General features: G+C 42.4%; 1 protein-coding gene and 1 long non-coding RNA gene across 4 annotated transcripts in view; one reads left to right on the top strand and one right to left on the bottom strand.

The window, feature by feature from the left end:
• Window positions 1-11,639: 11,639 nt before the first annotated feature.
• LOC115899682 lies at window positions 11,640-15,521 on the bottom strand. Its single transcript, XR_004059305.1, has 3 exons — window positions 13,815-15,521; window positions 12,555-12,703; window positions 11,640-12,387 (listed from the first exon to the last, which is right to left on the bottom strand). It is a non-coding gene; the product is annotated as an uncharacterized LOC115899682 (long non-coding RNA).
• Window positions 15,522-15,592: 71 nt separating this feature from the next.
• The window catches only part of UBE2W (ubiquitin conjugating enzyme E2 W), an 83,697-nt gene continuing 79,012 nt past the window's right edge, over window positions 15,593-20,277 (top strand). Inside the window, exon 1 of one of the 3 annotated variants that reach the window (XM_010365989.2) lies at window positions 15,593-15,695. In XM_010365989.2, the coding sequence (XP_010364291.1) occupies window positions 15,594-15,695 (102 nt within the window). In that variant the 5' untranslated portion in view covers window position 15,593. The remainder of the gene's footprint in view (window positions 15,696-20,277) is intronic. The other 2 variants (XM_010365988.2, XM_030937280.1) reach the window with 2 other exon arrangements.

Raw genomic sequence — 20,277 nt, 5'->3', positions numbered from 1 at the left:
AGCCACCGCAGCTGGCTTCGGTTAAGTTTCTTGATGTATCTATTTCTTCAGTTACCAGTTCACTCCACAACTCATTCCATAACAGAAAGTATGGTACTCATTACTGACTACTGACTCCTGAAGACCGTTTTTTTTTGGCTTCCAGGCACTCTCCTCGTCTTAAATGTTGATATTCCCCTAGCTTCTGACTTCAGCATCATGTTCTTCTCTTTCCTAATATGTCTTGGGGTGATCTCTTTATTTTTCTGGTTTAAATGTAATCATTTTACTGAATGTGCTGGACTCCATGTGGTGCTGTTGCCTGTTGTCCTTTCAAACCTGCTTGATGGGCTTTCTCTGCCCTGGATGAAATCTCAGAAAGTTGCCAGAACTGCTCTAGTCCCTCTGACACAAGAACAGCCTCTTATCAGACATGAAAACGTTCAAGCCATCTAATGTTATCACAATCAAAAACTTCCACTTAAATGAGAGTTTCTCCCCACCTTCTCTCAGCTTAGGGCCTGGAAACCTGTGGTGTAGAATTGTCTGCTGAATATACTGAATATATTCCTTGTAGTAGTGGACATCTGTAGTTTATGTTTCTCTGGCATCTCTTATCTCCTCCCATTTTATTTTAAGAAGCTTCTTCCTTATTAGATGTCTCATTACACGTGACCTGCAGCCACAATGCTGTAAGAGTCAGCCAAGACCTAACCAATCAGAGTAAGTACCTCACTTCCTTCATTACTGATGATTAGTTGAGAGATGGAGCTGATTAAAGCAACCAGATCTTTGTAGCTAGAACTGTCCCTGGGTTTGCTGAGCTGGTAGGAGGGATATGAGCCTGGAAACTGGGGGTTATTTTGTTCACCACAGAGACAGACAGAAAAAGTGGCCCTCCACTTCAGCTAAGCTTCTGTTCCCACAATTGCTTAAGACATTTATTTTCCCCTCCCTATTTGAATTCATTTGAGATAGCTTTTACAACTTACACTTGAAAAAGACCTAACTGAAACAGATGACCTATAGGAAACTTGAAAATCTCAAACATGTCCAAAAGGGAATTCTTTTTTCTTCCTCTTCTACTTTCATTGCCTCCATTTCTACCAACTCCTCTATTTTCAAACAAGAAATCTAGCACTCAACTCTTTCCTCCTCCTCATCCCCTACAAACAACAGATCTCTCAGTCCTGTCTGCTCTCCTTCCTGTCACTAGAGCCCTTCCCTTCCTTTCCATACATGTCCTAGTCCATCCTCACTTTCTCACTCCCTGGCAATAGCTTCCTTTCCTGATTTTTCTTTGCTGACTTTACCTGATCAAATCTGTTCATCCACCAGAACAATCATTCTAAAACACAAGTCTGGTTTACTGTTTTTGTTGTTGGTGGTGGTGGTTTGTTTTTTGAGACAGAGTCTTGTTCTGTCACCCAGGCTGGAATACAGTGGCACGATCTCGGCTCACTGCACCCTCCACTTCCCGGGTTCAAGTGATTCTCCTGCCTCAGCCTCCTGAGTAGCTGGGATTACAAGCATGCACCACCATGCCTGGCTAATTTTTGTATTTTTAGTAGAGACAGGGTTTCACCATGTTGGCCAGTCTGGTCTCAAACTCCTGACCTCAGGTGATCCACCCGCCTCAGCCTCTCAAAGTGCTGGGATTACAGGCGTGAGCCATCACACCCAACCTGGTTTACCACTTTCTATTTAGAAATACCTCGATGTGCCAAATGATCTCTAAGGTCAAGTCCAGCCCCCTCATTAGCCAACAGAACCTTCCATGAGGGGCACATATTCTGAGAATCACCTCGAGGCTGTGTCACAGGCTAAATATATAAATTCTTCCATGACCTGGTCTTACTTGCTTCTTTGGTCGCATCTTCCACCCTGTCTTTACAATTTCTGTTAGGCAATACCAATCTGTTTGTCATCGCTTGTAAACACCAATCACCTGGTTATGCTTCCTCTCCCCATTCCTTTCCTCTACCCCTTTGCACCTCTGCTAAGATGTCGGCTCTTCCAGACAGATGTCCTTAGCTCCCAGGTGGGGTCAAATGCTCCTACTGTTTGCTTCCATCATAGCCAGTAAGTAACTTTTCCCATATTCTGTTAAATCCTTTCTTAGATCCATCATCCTGAGTATAAGCAATGTGAGGGCAGGGACTATATCTTATTCATCTCTATATCTCTTGTGTCTGGCATTCAATATAGACTTATTGGACAAAATTACATTTTTCATAATTTTGTTGAACTGAAAATTCACCAGTTAGATATATTTGGGGGCATAGATATTCTTGGTAAAATGTAAAATCCATTTTACCTTAAGTTTAACTTAAGTTTCATAGTTCCAAATGAATAAACTTGATCAGTATTACTTTTTTTCTAAAACCTATTGATATGGGTCATTAAATGAAAGGATTCTGAAAGATAATATGTGCACTGGTTGGAGAATTCAATTTTTACAGTCCTAGAGTTAGAATTCCCAAGGTAGATCCTTTGTGTGGACATCATTACAATCAAAAGCAACATAAAAAAAAATACTAGAATTCCCAAGGTAGAATTTGTATTTTTCTATTCGTAAACTGGATGACTTTAGCAAATTATTTAGCCTCTCTAAGCCTGTTTCCTTATTTTTAAGAAGGAAATCATTGTATGTACTTCATAGTACTATTTTAAAGATAAAATACTTGGCTGGGACGGTGGCTCAGGCCTGTAATCCCAGCACTTTGGGAGGCCTAGGCAGGCTGATTGCTTGAGCTTAGGAAATTCGAGACCAGCCTGTGCAACACAGAGAAACCCTGTCTCTACCAAAACTACAAAAACTTAGCTGGGTGTGGTAGTACGCCCTGTAGTCCCAGCTACTTGGGAGGTTGAGGCAGGAAAATTGTTTGAACCCGGGAGGGAGAGGTGGAGGTTGCAGTGAGCAGAGATTGCACCACTGCACTCCAGCCTGGGTGACAGGGAGAGACTCCATCTCAAAAAAATAAAAAATAGGCTGGGGGTGGTGGCTCACGCCTGTAATCCCAGCACTTTGGGAAGCCGAGGCAGGTGGATTACCTGGGGTCAGGAGTCTGAGACCAGCCTGGCCAACATGGTGAAACCCCGTCTCTACTAAAAGTGCAAACAATTAGCCAGGTGTGGTGGTGGGCGCCTGTAATCCCAGCTACTCAGGAGGCTAAAGCAGGAGAATTGCTTGAACCTGGGAGGTGGAGGTTACAATGACCTGAGATCGTGCCACTGCACACCATCTTTTGCGACAGAGCAACACTCTGTCTCAAAAAAATTAATTAATTAATTAAGATAAAATAATTCAAGGGATAGGGTTTAGGACCTGCCACTCTGAAATATGACTGTAGGAGACCAGAATATGCCACCCTAAAATAGACTGTGGTTTTTTTTTTTTTTTTTTAAGCATATTGATTATTTCGGAGAACTGCAGACACAGAAGCTCTAAAAGGTTACCATTTGGTAAAGGAAATACAAAGTAAATTTTCATTTACAAACACATCTGTACCAGGAAGAGAGCAACTCTGAAACAACTTTTATCACATGAGAGACTTAGCTGTATAACAAGGCAACCTTTGTTCACATGTTTCCTCCTCTCACCCTCCCATAATTTGTCTCCATTCTCCCCACCAACCACCAGAAACCTCAGACCCTTTTTGTAGCTCAGCATTACATATAAGCTTCAATCATCTGGCCACTTCTTTAAGTCTCATTTTGGCAGGACTCCTGTGTGCAGGTGTGTAATTAAAATGGTTTTCTGACCAGGCGAGGTGGCTCATGCTTGTAATCACAGCACTTTGGGAGGCTGAGGCGGGCAGATCACCTGAGGTCAGGAGTTCGAGACCAGCCTGGTCAACATGGTGAAAACCCTGTCTCTACTAAAAATACAAAAATTAGCTGGGTGTGGTGGCAGACACCTGTAATCCCAGCTACTCAAGGGGCTGAGGCAGGAGAATCTCAGCTACTCAGGTGGCTGAGGCAGGAGAATCTCTTGAATCTGGGAGGTATAGGTTACAGTGAGCCCAGATCACACCATTGCACTCTACCCTAGGTGACAAGAGTGAAACTCCATCTCAATAAATAAATAAATATAAAATAAAATGGTTTTCTTTCTGTTAATCTGCCTTGTGTCCATTTAATTTGCAGACCAGCCAAAGAATCTGAACCCAGGAGGGTAAAAGGATGCACTTTTTTACACCTACACAAGAAATACAAAGGGTCTCTCACAGTGCTTATGTGGCATATATAAATATTCAATCCAAGTTTGCTTTTATCATTTTCATTAATAAAGGCGGGTCTGGGAAGATGACATATATAGGGAAGGTAGAAAAATCATGAGGCCACCTTTGCACACTGGTGGGTAAGGAGAGGCAACATTCCAACCTTAAATTTCTTTGTTTTGTTTTATTGTATTCTTTATTTATTTTTGAGACAGGGTCTCTTTCTGTCACCCAGGCTGGAGTAGGGTGGCACAATCTTGGCTCACTGCAACCTCCACCTTCTAGGCTGAAGCAATCCTCCCACTGCAGCCTTCTTGGTAGCTGGGACTACAGGCACACACCACCACACCTGGCTAATCATTGCATTTTTAGTAGAGACAAGGTTCTGCCATGTTGCCTAGGCTGGTCTCAAAGTCCGGAGCTCAAACGATCCTCCCATTTTGGCCTCCCAAAGTGCTGGGATCACAAGCATGAGCCACCACACCTAGTCTGTTTTATTGTTTTTAAAATTGGCAAATAATAATTGCACATATACGTGGAGTACGTAGTGATGTTTTAATGCATATACTGCATAGCGATCAGATCATAGGAATTAGCATATCCATCATCTCAAACATTTATCGTTTTTTGTGTTGAGAACATTTAATATCCTCCTCCTAGCTATCTGAAACTGTTAGCAGTGGAGAATCCATAAGGGTTTGCAGCAACCTCAATTCTTACCTCCTCAAAATAAAGAATTCAGTTGAGGAGCATAAGGTAGAGTGAGAGTCTGAGGCAAGTTTTATTTTATTTTTATTTCATTTTATATTTTGAGACAGTCTCACCTTGTCGCTCAGGCTGGAGTGCAGTGGCGTGATCTCGGCTCACTGCAGTCTCCACCTCCTGGGTTCAGGTGATTCTCATGTCTCAGCCTCCTGAGTAGCTGGAATTACAGGCACTGACCACCACACCTGGCTAATTTTTGTATTTTTAGTAGTGACGGGGTTTCACCATGTTGGTCAGGCTGGTCTCAAACTCTTGACCTCAAGTGATCCACCCGCCTCAGCCTCCCAAAGGGCTGGGATTAGAGGTGTGAGCTACCGTGCCTGGCCCTTCCTTCTATTTTTTTTTTTTTTTTTTTTTTTCTTTTGAGAGGCAAGTTTTAGACCAGGAGTGAAAGTTTGTTTAAAGGTTTTAGAGCAGGAACAAAAGGAAGTAAAGTACACTTGGAAGAGGACCAAGCAGGCCACTTGAGAGATTCAAGTGCATGGTCTGACCTTTGACTAGGGGTTTTTTACATTGACATTCTCTGGGAAGGTTGCATCCTTTCTCCCGATTCTTCCCTTGGGGTGGGCTATCCACATGTACTGCAGCCTGCCAGCACTTGGGAGGGGGCACAGGCACAGTATTTACTGAAATTGTGCACATGCTCCCTTGAGGCATTTTTGCCTTATCAGTCAAGTGTTCCCAGAAGAAAGTCGTATACCAGTTAAATACTCCCATTTTGCCCCTTAGTGTGCATGCTTGAGCCTACTTGCCCAACTCCTGAGATCTTATCAGGAAGCTACTGATCACCAGTTTCAGGAGGCTGCCTTTCCCTGGCTCTGGCTGCGACCAATTATTAGTTTAGAGAGACAGTTTAACAATGGCCTGACCATCACCTGATGGTTGCCTGACATTCCTGGTGGGGTTGGGGAGCCCTTTCCTGCCCTGCTCTTGTCTGACTACCCACTGTAACAAAACTATATAATATTGTTAACTATAGTCACCCTACAATGCTATAGAACACGAGAATGTATTCCTCCTATCCAACTGTAATTTTGTATCTTTTAGCAGATCCCTCCCTCCTTTCCTCCTACCCTTCCCAGCCTGTAGTATCCTCTGTTCTACTTTCTACTTCTGAAATCAATTTTTTTAGCTTCCACATATATATGAGTGAGAACATGCATTGTTTAACATTCTGTTCCTGGCTTATTTCACTTAACATAATGTCCTTCAGTTCTATCCATGTTGCCATGAATGACAGGATTTCATCCTTTTTTATGGCTGAATAGTATTCTGTGGCATATATGTACCATATTTTCTTTATCAAGTCGTCTGTTGTTGGACACCTAGCTTGATTCCCTATCTGGGCTCTGGTGAATAGTGCTGCAATAAACATGGGGGTGCAGATGTCTCTTTGCTGAAATGACTTCCTTTCTTTTGGATAAATTCCCAGTAGAGGGATTGCTGGATCATATGTTAGTTCTATTTTTGTTTTTTTGAGGGACTTCCATCCTGTTCTCCATAGTGGTTATATTAGTTTGTATTCCCACCAACAGTGTATAAAAGTTCCCCTTTCTCTGCATTTTTACTAGTGTTTGTTACTTTTTGTCTTTGATAGCCATTGTAACTGTGGTGAGTTGTTACTTCATTGTGGTTTTGATTTGCATTTCCCTGATGATTAATGATGCTGAGCATTTTTTAATATATGTGTTGGCCATTTCTTCTTTTGTGAAATGTTTGTTTAGATCATTTGCTCATTTAAAAAATCAGATTGTTTGGGGGTTTTTTGCTGTTGAGATGTTTCCATTTCTGCTGGGCATGGTAACTCACACCTATAATCCCAGCACTTTGGGAGGCTGAGACAGGAGAATTGCTTGTGTCAAGGAGTTGAAGATCAGCCTGGGCAACATAGTAAGACTCGTCTCTACCAAAAAAAAAAAAAAAAAAAAAAAAAAAAATTAGCCAGGTGCAGCAGTGTGCACCTGTAGTCTCAGCTACTCAAGAGGCTGAGGTGGGAGGATTGCTTGACCCTGGGAGGTTGGTGAGCCGTGATCGTGCCACCACACTCCAGCTTGGATGACAGAGTGAGACCCTGTCTCAAAAAATAAAATAAAATTAAGTTAAAAAATTTGTTTCTTATATATTCTAGATATTAATCCTCTGTCAATGATTAGTTTGCAAATATTTTCTTCCATTTTGTAGGTTGTCTTTTAACTCTGTTGATTGCTTTCTTTGCTGTGCAGAAGCTTTGTAGTTTATATTATCACATTTGTTTATTTTTGCTTTTGTTACCTGTGCTTTTGAGGTCTTATTCCCAGACCAATTTCTGGGAATTCCCAGACCTTTTCCCAGACCAATGTTCTGAAGCAGTTCCACTATGTCTTCTTCTAGTAGTTTTATGATATTGAATCTTACATTTTGGTCTTTGATCCATTTTGAGTTAATTTTATAGGGTAAAAGGTGGGGATCTAATTTCATAATTTCATTCATGTATTTTTTTTCTTTTTCTTTTTGAGACAGGCTCTCACTCTGTTGCCCAGGCTGGAGTGCAGCAGCACAGTCATGGCTCACTGCAGCCTCAACTTCCTGGGCCCAAGCCATCCTCCTACCTCAGCTTCTCAAGAAGCTGAGACCACAGACATGTGCCACCATGCCTGGGTGATTTTTTATTTTTGTGGTGACAGGGTCTCTCTGCGTTGCCCAGCCTGGTCTCAAACTCTTGGGCTCAACTGATCCTCCTGCCTCACCCTTTCAAAGTCCTCGGATTACAGGTGTGAGCCACTGTGCCCAGCCTAGTTTCACTTTTTTGCATGTGGATATCCAGTTTCCCCAGCACCATTTACTGAAGAGACTGGCCTTTCCTTGGTGAGTATTCTTGGCACCTTTGTCAATAATAAGTTGGTTGTAGGTATGTGGATTAATTTCTGGGTTCTCTATTCTGTTCTATTGGTCTGTGTGTCTGTTTTTATGCCAGTACCATGCTGTTTTCATTACTACAACTTTGTAGTATATTTTGAGGTCTGGTAGTATGGATACTTCTAGCTTTGTTCTTTTTGCTCAAGATTCCCTTGGTATTTGGGGTCTTTTGTGGTTCCATACAAATTTTAGAGCTTTTCCCCGTATTTCTGTGAAGAATGCCTGTTGGGATTTTGATAGGGATTGCACTGACACTGAAGATTGCTTTGAGTAGTATGGTCATTTCAATAATATTAATTCTTCTGATCCATGAGCATGGGATGTCTCTCAATTTGTTTGTATACTCTTCAGTTTCTTCTGTTTGTGTTTTGTAGTTTTCCCTGTAGAGGCCTCTCACTCATTGGTTAAATTTATTCCCAGGTATTTTATTTTATTTTTTGTAGCTACTATAAATGGGATTGCTTTCTTTTTTTTTTTTTTTTTTTTTTTGAGACGGAGTCTCGCTCTGTCGCCCGGGCTGGAGTGCAGTGGCCGGATCTCAGCTCACTGCAAGCTCCGCCTCCCGGGTTTACGCCATTCTCCTGCCTCAGCCTCCCGAGTAGCTGGGACTACAGGCTCCCGCCACCTCGCCCGGCTAGTTTTTTGTATTTTTTAGTAGAGACGGGGTTTCACTGTGTTAGCCAGGATGGTCTCGATCTCCTAACCTCGTGATCCACCCGTCTCGGCCTCCCAAAGTGCTGGGATTACAGGCTTGAGCCACCACGCCCGGCCGGGATTGCTTTCTTGACTTCCTTTTCAGCTAGTTGATTGTTCATGTATAGAAACACTACTGATTTTTGTATATTTATTTTGTGTCCTATAACTTTAATGTACCAGTTCTAAGAGTTTTTTGGTAGAGTCTTTAGGTTTTATTGATATATAAGATCATGTCATCTGCAAACAGGGACAATTTGACTTCCTCTTTTCCAGTTTGGATGCCTTTTATTTATTTCTCTTGCCTAACTGCTCTGGCTCTAACCTTGAAATTTTGTCTATAGCAAGCTCTCTGTTCAAAGTGTCTCAGTCCATTTGAGCTTTTATAACAAAATACCATCAACTAGGCAGCCTATAAACAACAGAAACTTATTTCTCACAGTTCTGGAGGTTGGGAAATCTAAGATCAAGGCACTGGAAGGTTCAGTGTCTAATGAGGGCTCACTTACTGGTTCATGGACAGCTGTCTTTCCTCTATGCCTCACACAGTGGGCATTATGAGGGTCTTTATGGGGTCTTTTTTTTTTTTTTTTTTTGAAATGGAGTTTCCCTCTTATTGCCCAGGCTGGAGTGCAGTGGCACCATTTCAGCTCACTGCAACCTCTGCCTCCTGGGTTCAAGCGATTTTTCTGCCTCAGCCTCCGGAGTAGCTGGGATTACAGGCACACACCACCACACCCGGCTAATTTTGTATTTTTAGTAGAGACGTGGTTTGTCCATGTTAGTCAGGCTGGTCTTGAACTCCTGACCTCAGGTGATCACCCACCTTGGCCTCTCAAAGTGCTGGGATTACAGGCGTGAGCCACCATGCCTGGCCTGCCCAGACTCTTCTATGTTCATAAGTGATATGAAATTTGAGAATATTGGCAGAGGTATTTCTCAGTCACTGTCATATACTCTATTCCTTATCTCCAGTCAACATTGCACCTGCTTACTGGACAGAGAGCACTGAGTAATGGGAAGGAAAATTAGATATCGCTTCTTGTCAATGTGGTGCTATGCAATTCACAAAGATCCTTCACATCCATGATCTTTTTTAGACCCCACCATAAACCATGTGTTGGAAATTTTGTTCTCACTTTACAAATATGGAAGCTAAAGTTTAAAGAAGTTAAATGACCAATTCATTTGGTGTGATATTTCCATCACATCAAAAAGAAAACAGTAAAATAGTTCTACAGTGGTGAGTAAATTGCTGTTGATCTCAGACTCCCAAAGAACCTCCTATCCATAGCCTCTCAACTACCCCTGAAACCTGGAATTCCCCATGATCTAACTAAAGATACCCAGCCCACTCAGCAGAGACTTTTCAGGACCCCACAGAGGTAATAAGAAGCCTTGTTCTGAATGGTTGGTACCTGCACCACACCTGTTGTTAAACAAGTTTAGTATCACTCCTGGGAAGGATCAAGATGAGCACTCAGCTCTTCTGGTTCCCAATCCAGGGTTTTTCACACAGCATCTTGATTTTCAGGAAGACCAGAAAACAAACAACTGAACAAGAAGAGAACAAGTGTTACAAAATTATGTCTCAAAAAAAAAAAAAAAAAAAAAAGAAAGAAAGAAAGAAAAAAAAGAAAAGAAAATTTTAGAAGGGCAAGATACTGAGCTGGTATCTATCTTCATCTCTTCATGAAAAGTTGTTTTTTTTTCCCCCTATAATCCGGCTTTTTTTGTTTGTTTTTTGTTTTGAGATGGAGTCTCACTCTGTCACCCAGGCTGGAGTGCAGTGGCACCATCTTTGCTCACTGCAACCTCTGCCTCCTGGGTTCAAGCCATTCTCCTGTCTCAGCCTCTCGAGTAGCTAGCATTACAAGTGCTCTCACCATGCTTGGCTAATTTTTTGTAATTTTAGTAGAGGTGGGGTTTCAGTGTGTTGCCCAGGCTGGTCTCGAACTCCTGACTTCAAGTGATCTGCCTGCCTCGGCCTCCCAAAGTGCTGGGATTACAGATGTGAGCCACCATGCCTGGCCTAAAATCCAGCTTCTGTACAAGGGAAAAGTGATTTTTTTTTTTTTTTTTGAGAAAGAGTCTCCCTCTGTCACTCAGACTGGAGTGCAGTGGCATGATCTTGGCTCACTGCAACCTCTGCCTCCCGGGTTCAAACTATCCTCCTGCCTTAGCCACCCAAGTAACTGGGATTACAGGGATGTGCCACCACGTCTGGCTAATTTTTGTATTTTTAGCAGAGACAGGGTTTCACCATGTTGGCCAGGCTGGTCTTGAACTCCTGACCTCAGGTGATCTGCCCCCCTCAGCCTCCCAAAGTGCTGGGATTACAGGTGTGAGCCACCAAGTCCTGCCTTATCTTGAGGTTTATATACCTCTGCTGCTGATCTGATGGATAAACTTTTTTTGGGGGATTGGGGGACAGGGCCTCACTCTCACCTAGGCTGGAGCATAGTAGCATGATCACAGTTCACTGCCGCCTTGACGACCTTGGCTCAAGTGATCCTCTCAGCTCAGCCTCCCAGGTAGTAGGCATGCGCCACCATGCCCAGCTAATTTTTTTGTAGAGATGGGGTCTCACTATATTGCCCAGGCTAGTCTCAAATTCCTGGGCACAAGTGATCCTCCTGCCTCACCATCCCAAAATGCTGGGATTATAGGCATGAGCCACCATGCCTGACCCTGATGGATGAACTTCTAAGGGTCCAGTAACTTCCTGAAATACAAATTTTCATGGGTATATGTATTTGTTTGTGGAGTGGGTCCATGGCTTTCATTTGATTTTTAATGAGATCCATGTCAAAAATAAAAAATAAAAAGAAACCACAGTCTTTTCAAGTAATGGCTTGCTATGAACATGTTTGGTAAGAGGTCTAGGTGAGAAATAAGCAGGGAATATCAAGGGCTGCCGACATGGATAAAAGAACTCTTGCTAGAGAAGGGTAAAAATGGGGGAATAAAGTAAAACTTTTCCTGGTAGACAATTTTCTTTGCAAACTATATAGGTATATAAATCAACTGTTTTTGACATGTAGAATAAGTTACACTCAAAATAAGTCACATGTACAAACCATTGTTATTTTGTTCATTTTCTTCGTCCTTTATTAGAAGACTTAAATGAAATGACTGGTTGGGATTTAAAATTATTTTTAAAAATACTCTTTTGCTTTATAGATATGCATTTGTTATCACTCTGAATTATGAATATAGAATTTTTGCTACTTTATGAAATCCCATCTATATTTTGACTGGATTGCATTAGCATTTTAAAATTGTTAACCAAACCCCCTACACTTCCCAGTATTTCTACATAAATTGCAATGAAGCCAAGTTCGTTCCTTAATATATTTACAAAAGTGATTTTTAAACTCAAAATGCTATGTAATTCCCATTGCATTTTATGTTAGACTTTTTAACATGGTATTTTAGACAAATCATGTACAATTTTGATTCTCTCTAATAGACGCACAGAATTTGAAATGTGGAAGAAACCATAAAGATTATGCAGTCTGACTTGCTCATTTTATTGATGAGGAAAGAAACCCAGAAAGATTAGAAGCCTTACCCAAGCTTGTTAATGACAGAGCTAAGATAAGAATACAAGCCTTGGATTCTTAGTTTGGTGTCTTTTCCAAAATCCAGTAACAAACTGTTGGTGACTGAACTGTCTCCATTTCTCTGCTGAGATCAGCCCCTAGGAGACTAAGAACAAACTACTAGGTGGAGGCATAGACTCCAGCAAGGACTTGTCAGCTCTGCCTTTTCATGCTTCAACAAACAAATGTTCACAGGACTGCTTCTGACTTTCCAGTTTAATAAATCACTAGAACAAAAGCATTCACCAATCACATTACATTATTCTTTGTAACATTTACCCAGTAGTCCCTTTGTAGGTCCTTTAATGTTACTATTTAGTTTCCCATATTCCCTTTTCTTTACTAGCAGAAAGTCCAGATGGTAATGTAGACCTGTCTCAGGCTCTCTCTTTACCTTGGAAGGGAAGATCTCAGGCACATGCACAGCTCAGGGATGTCCAGTTTTGTTTTGTTTTGTTTTTTTCTTCCAGGGAAGTGGAGATGCAGGTAGTTTGTGAGATGAGGGAGAATCTCCTCCTTGTAAACTGAGGTCATTTCTAATTGCTGTGGAAATGAAAAAGTGAACATCATTATCAAATCTAACAAAAATAACAATTCCTTAATATCTTCTAATATCTACTCTAATTTTCTCCAGGTGTCTCAAAAATATCTTTTTTACAGTTTGTTTGAATCTAGATCCAAACAATGTTAACATATGCATTTGCTCAATATATCTCTTACGTGGCCAAGCATGGCCTGTAATCCCAGCACTTTGGAAGGCCAAGGCAGGTGGATCACTTGAGGCCAGGAGTTCGAGACCAGACAAAACCCCGTCTCTACTAAAAATACAAATATATATATATATATTTGTATTTATATATATATATATATAAAATTACATATGATGTTATTGAGAAGATCCACTAAGGATATGGGAAACTTTATTATTGCTGAACTGTGAACTGTTTTCCAAAGTGATTGCACCAGTGTCACTCCTATAGAGTTTATGAGAGCTCCACTTCCTCTCTCACTTTTGGTATTGTCAGATTTTTTTTTTTTTTGAGACAACAGGGTCTTGCTCTGTCACCTACACTGGAGTGCACTGGCATTATGCTGTCAGACATTTTAACTTTTGCCTATCTGATAGTAATGATAGTAACGCTTGCTCTGTAGAGATATGAGCCTAGTCTTCAAACATTGCATAATAGTGTTTTAGATATGAACATTATATGCTCACTGGAGATAATTATATACTCCTCACACCATCTGTAAGTCACTATTTTGGCTCCTATGTCGTGATCTTTTTTATTAAATATTAACAAAAGAATGGCTGGGCGCAGTGGTTCACACCTGTAATCCCAGCACTTTGAGAGGCTAAGGCGGGTGGATTACGAGGTCAGGAGTTCAAGACCAGCCTGGCCAACATGGTGAAACCTCATCTCTACTAAAGATACAAAAAATTACAAAAAATCAGCTGGGCGTGGTGGTGTATACCTGTAATCCCACCTACTTGGGAGGCTGAGAGAGGAGAATCACTTGAACCTGGGAGGCGGAGGTTGCAGTGAGCCAAGATCGTGCCATTGCACTCCAGCCTGGGTGACAGAGTGAGACTCCGTCTCAAAAAAAAAAAAAAAAAAAAAAAGAAGACAGGTTATTATGTGCTATTTAGTATTACCTAGAAAGGATATTACTGGCATTGACCTTTCCCTCTTGTGAAGATACTTCTAACATATATGAAACCCAAGGGACCAGATACTGGTTCCACTGTGATGAGTGTCAGAATTCTTGTAACCTCTTTTTTCCTCATTAGTATCTGTCATGGCAGGTTGTTGGCTCTGACGATGTCATAATGCTTTGTTTGTAGGGTCATCCGACCCTACTTTTTCCATAGGAACAATCAGCTTTTAGGCAAAGTGAACCCTGGACAGTAAAACCTGATCTTCTGAGGTCATAGAAATAAAGACATCTCAAAGAAAATATACTGGAAACTTCTTTAAGTTTTCCTTTCACTGGGATACGTGGGTTTCCTCACTGTTGTAATGTTGATGACACAACAGGACTAACACCGGATATGCTTCTGGTTGATTCCGGTTTACCAAGAGCATCCAAACATCCCTCAAGGACACAGTCATTTTGCACAACAAAGGGAAACTCTGCTCATTTCTGGCATTAGGGTGGACATCTGAGAGAGGGGAGGGCATACCACCATATCTTCTTCTCTAGTGATGAGTAGTGTTTAATATTATGCCAGAGACTAAGTGGCGTATTTTAAAGATCTTTTTCCTTTTTGAACACATTTCAGATTAGAGAACTTCCAGAGAACGTAATCTATTTTAAGAGTGTGAAAGAGTGATATTCTACATTGCTTTTATATCTTAAAGAAATTGCTAAAAAGAAAGCCGAGTCAATAAAATGACAGATTTTAAGCTTTCATTCTGGTAACATAAAAGCCTTCTACTCATTGTGTCTGCCACCTTAATTTTTAAAGATAGAGCATGAGGTGCAAGCTTTTGGCTTCCATTTTCCTCTTATAAACCAATGACATCTTCAGTTCCAGAATAGCTTTTTAAAAACGTGACTTCTGATAAATGTTGGCAGAACTGGTGCATTCCTAAAATAAATTATGTATGCTCAGCTTTCCCTACCCAAGTTCATCCCTAAATGACCACAAAACTGCCCACCACGAAATAGGCTTAAGAGAAGTCTGGACATAATGGTCTAAGTGTATATAACACGACATTGGTATATTTAAAAAAATTCATGTCTAGGGTCAATTCTGATAATCAAATTTAGACTGCCGCAACAACCGTAACTATTGTTGATACATGCGAAGTTTAAAACTGAAGGGCTGGGGTAAGGGGCAGAAACTGCACACAACAAACTTCCAAATTTTCTCTCCCCTTTCAGGCAAGTTTCAGCTCCACAAATCTAAATACCCTGGCCTTTAAAATATCAGTGTCGTTTTGCTCTTAAATCCTCATCCCGTTGTACAAGGAAACCTATGTCTCTCTTCCCCAGATTAAGAATACAAGAAGCTTTCCAGGTCTACAAAGACCAGAAAGCAGCTGCGCGGGAAGTTTTATGGGGCCCCAAGGCTCTCAGAGTGGGCTTGACGGTATGGAAAACACATCCCAAGAGAAAAATCTGTGAATCGCACAGCTGTGGTTGGAAAAACAAAATGAAACAGACAAAAAACTGAGCTGATCCGGACGGCATCAGGATTACGCGGTACACAAGAAGAAAACAACCGTAGCCGGGTCAAAACTCCTCAGTAACGAGAGTAAAAGGAAACCCGACGCGGGAGCGGCTAGCCGAACTGAGACCGAAGGTACTCGGAGCGCCATTTACCGCGTCCTCGCCCCGCCCCCTAGCCCCTCCTCCCGTCCGCCCTGCGCGCCAGCCAATCCCCTCGCGCCATCCCCTTCCCATCGTAGGCCCCGCCTCCGCGCCCGGGATGTTGAGCCCCCGTGGCGTGACGCGAGCACGGCAGCTCCTCCCCCTGCGTCTCTGGCCTCGCCGGTCTTGCGGGGATGGTTCCATCATGGCGTCAATGCAGGTGAGAGGAGTTTGCTGCATCTGGGCGGGCCAGGGAGCCGCCGAGAGAGTGCCAGCGTTCGGGCGGGGGTGGCGTCCGCGATTCGGGGACACCCGGGCGGGTTCGGGATCGGCCTGGGTGGCTTGTTTTCCTTCAGCTCGGGGTGTCGGGGGAGGGGTAAGAGGCGGCGAGAGGCGTTGGGGGGTGCGGTATCCGTCGGTCGAAGCGGACACCAGCCGGCCGGGAAGTTGGGTGATAAAGGAGGCTTGAGGGAGAAAGGGGAAGTCTGGTGTTGGCAGCCTCAGAATCGGCTCCCTGCACACACACACACACGGCCGCTGCCAGTCTGCTGCCCGCCAGTCCTAGGGTTGCCTTTACCCCCGCTGTCCCTGGCCCGACGGAAACAGCTGCGCCCGCGGTTGTTGCCGGGGCAGGGGCGGCGAGGGGCTGAGTGTGGGGGAGCCGAGAAGGCGTCTCCGGAGAAAGCAGCTGGCTGCGGACGGCGCTTAGCGGCCTCTGCTCCGGCCTCCCACGCCGGGCCCCCCAGACTGCTTGGCCCCGTCTCTCTCTTCTTCCCTTTGACTCAATTCTGTGCCCGTGGGTATCTTCTCTTTCCATCAGCCTCGGCATTCTCGCGGACATTCCTTCAGCAGTCCAGTGTCTCCTTCCTCTCGAAGCTGCCCCAAGTCCACCGCTTGATGGGCGATCTCCCGAGAGCCAAGTCCTCAGCCCCCTTAAACCTTTCCGGATAGCTCGCCCTCTATTTTGTTTCCCCCTACAAGGCCCCACCCTTGCGGTCGCGATAAGGCTATACATCTCTTTGCCCTTATTCGCAGACCTTTAGTGGAACCTTAGTTTGGTAGGAGGCGTTTGTTAACCTGTGCCATATCCACCCGACTTAGCAAGGCGTGGTTTTCTGGCTTTCCAACTTAATTTACTCCTTTTTCTAGAATTCAGGGAGTTGTGGGTTTTTTGTTTTTTTGTTTTCAGGCAAAGATGGCAACCACAACTGTAGTTTTGTAGAGATTGGCTGCGTTATCTATAGCCTGCATTTAATTCATAGGTGAAGACTAGCGGTATCAAAGACATTGGAAGAGAAAGTAGAACACTCAATAGGAGTGTCAGCTGAATACTCTTTAGCGTTTTAATAATATCCCCTTGGGTAAAGAGACCACGTTTTCTTAGAAGTGTTTTTTGCTTTTGTTTCTGGAAGAAGCAAGTCTCTGTTCCTCCTCCATTTTTTTTTTCTTTTCTCTGCTAAAAGTGTTTTTCTTCCCTTTTCTGCAACTTCTTCCTCTTTTGTACAAATATATCTTTGCTTCACATTTACTCCTGTGCTTTTATGTTATTTCAACCTGTTTTCCTTACAATATTCTCTTTACCTTTGCTTCTCCCTCTGGACTTGCCTGCAGAACAGAAAAGTTTTATGTAACATTTCTAGTTGAAGAGATGTCACGAATGGTGCAGGGAAAAAAACAGGAACAATTTCAGGAAACATTATACTTTACACTAGTCTCCCCAGAGACGTTAGAGAAGTTTCGTCATTTGAGGCCAAAAAAAGGAACTGTGGAATGCTAGTTGAACAGTAGATGCAATAGGCTACATGACCACTTAAAGATTTTTATCTGTGTTAAGATTAAAACATTTTTTATGACAAGTTTAAGATTATTATCTGTATTAAGATTAAAACATTATTTGAGGGTAAAAATTAAGATTAAAATCCACAACACTTGTGATAATATTTGACAAGAGAACGTAGTGTGCCATCTGGTTAGATTTAGTATCTGGAAAAGGCAGATTTGTTTGTAAGAGAGAGGTTGGTAATGTTGAACTTTACATGGTGTCTTTTTTTTTTTTTTTTGAGACGGAGTTTCGCTCTTGTTGTCCAGGCTGGAGTGCAATGGGGCGATCTCGGCTCACTGCAGCCTCCGCCTCCCGGGTTCAAGTGATTCTCCTGCCTCAGCCTCCCGAGTGGCTGGGATTACAGGCATGCCCCCAGCTAATTTTGTATTTTTAGTAGAGACGGGGGTTTCTCCATGTTGGTCAGGCTGGACTTGAACTCCCGACCTCAGGTGATCTGCCCACTTCGGCCTCCCAAAGTGCTGGGATTACAGGTGTGAGCCACTGTGCCCGGCCTACATGATGTCTTATGCAATGGAAACAAATTCTTGATTGATAGTGCAATAGTGCATTTTTCTGTGCCCTAAGTATTACCTCAGACTGTCTTACCACTCTTTTAAGTTTTTCCTTCACCTTGTTCCATCTAAATCTTATCACTCTCTATTCTTCTGTGTTTTCTGGTTAGAGGAATGGAAAACAGATGCTTAACTCTTTTTATTAAAATAAAAAGTCTTTTCCTTTTGTTTGTATTTTAAAATATCTAGTGCAGATTTTCTGGTAGTATCTTTAAGAATATTTAAATATATATAAGTCAAGCTTTTTGAAAGACAGCCCTACTTTCTGTGTGGTTATTCTGTATCTTTGTTGTACAGAATTTATATCCTGACTATCTTAATGGCAACATCTGGCTCTTTTAAGACAACTAGATTATATATAAATCTTCAATCAAATTATCAAATTTGTTTATTCACTGAACCAGTTACCTTTTGGGGGCCCTCTGTGTGTCAGACACTTATCTAGGTGCCACGGTTATAGCAATGAACAAAAGTGAACAAGATTTTTGCCTTCATGGATTTAATAATAAATAGTCTGGTAAGAAGAGACAGATAATAACAACATATTTAAGTTAATTGTTTTTTGTTTTCTGTGTTGAGATGGAGTCTTGCTGTGTTGCCCATTCTGGAGTGTAGTGGTGCGATCACGGCTCACTGCAACCTCCGCTCCCAGGGTTCTAGCAATTCTCCTCCTCAGCCTCCTGAGTAGCTGGGCTTACGGGTACTGGCCACCACGACCAGGTAATTTTTTTGTGTTTTTCGTAGAGACTGGGTTTCGCTGTGTTGGCCAGGCTGGTCTTGAACTCCTGACCTCAGGTGATCCACTCGCTTCGGCCTCCCAAAGTGCTGGGATTACAAGTGTGAGCCACTGCACCTGGCCAAGTGTGTTATTATATTAGAAGGTGATAGTGCAGTGGAGAAAAAACATGGAAGGCTAGGAAATTGATCATTTGGGGATTTCGATTAGGAAGAAATAAACTGTAACATGGAATGACCATGTCCTTACTCAAGAAGCTTTTAGTAGATTTCTTTGTCTTACCCACACCAGGATGTTGCTGCTGCTGAAGGAGTTACTTAAGCTGTAAGAGGAACTGTATTTTTTTTAATGCCATATTATATACATGTAACATGGGATTTCATTACTTGATAAAAATTAAATAGTCTTTAGGATCAATGCAGTAAAACAAGTAAGACTTTGAATTTCTTATTGGAGAGTATGTATTTAAAGTTGAGCTAGTAACTGCTTTAATGTATTCTGTCAGTGCATCTCAACCATCTTTTAGGTTCTGTCCACATAGAAAGTAAGTTTCGAATAGTACACTAAAGTAGATGATGAAATTGGGAGGCTAGAAGCACCTGGCAGGCAGCTCCTCATGAAACTCCTGGGATGGGAGATCAATATCCTGGCACACCTGTAAATGCTGGAGACGCTCTGCTCCCTCAGATTGCTAGAGTTCTGCCATATACAATTCAAGATAATGGTTTTCAGACTTACGTGATCCCTTTGAGACATTCTTTACTTGTTTTCTTTTTTTCTTTTCCTTCCTATTTCTTCCTAGAAAAAAGTAATGTATCACTAAGTAAGATTACAGTTAAATTACATTTTAAGAAACCTTTTCTTTTTTGGAGACAGGGTCTCACTGTGTCACCCAGACTGGAGTGCAGTGGCACAGTCTTGGCATGCTGCAGTTTCAACCTCCCTGGGCTCAAGTGATCCTTCCATCTCAGCCTCCTGAGTAGCTGTGACTACGGGTTTTTGTATTTTGTAGAGACAGGTTTCACCATGTTGCCCAGGCTGGTCTGGAACTCCTGGGCTCAAGCAGTCACCTGCCTTGGCCTCCCCAAATCCTGGGATTACAGGTGTGAGCCAATGTGCCCAGCCTTAAGAAATCATTATTAAGAGAATGTTGTATTTGTGGTGATACCTAAAATTGACAGGAGTTAAACAGATCTACATTTAGTTTTGGTAATTCTAAAAAACTTTTTTTTTTTTTTTGAGACAGAGTCTCGCTCTGTCGCCCAGGCTGGAGTGCAGTGGCACAATCTCGGCTCACTGCAAGCGCCGCCTCCTGGATTCACCACATTCTCCTGCCTCAGCCTCCCAAGCAGCAGCTGAGACTACAGGCGCCCGCCTTTTTTGTATTTTTAGTAGAGACAGGGTTTCACTGTGTTCGCCAGGATGGTCTCGATCTGCTGACCTCGTGATCTACCATCTCGGCCTCCCAAAGTGCTAGGATTACAGGCGTGAGCCACCGTGCCCTAAAAATCTTAAAATATTACGTGGAAAGTTTCTTGTAGCAAATTTTTAGTTTTAGCATTTTAGGGACTCTGATTATTTGGTAGAAACTTTCATTTCCAAACTACAGAAGCATTATTTTGTTGAAGTGAATTTTTATGTGATTCTAAACATTTTTGAAAATGTAGCAGTA

This window comes from Rhinopithecus roxellana, chromosome 9 (genome assembly GCF_007565055.1).
Source record: "Rhinopithecus roxellana isolate Shanxi Qingling chromosome 9, ASM756505v1, whole genome shotgun sequence".
NCBI lineage: Eukaryota > Metazoa > Chordata > Mammalia > Primates > Cercopithecidae > Rhinopithecus > Rhinopithecus roxellana.
Note: the sequence above shows the minus strand (reverse complement) of the source record. Positions and strands in the feature narration are given on the sequence as shown.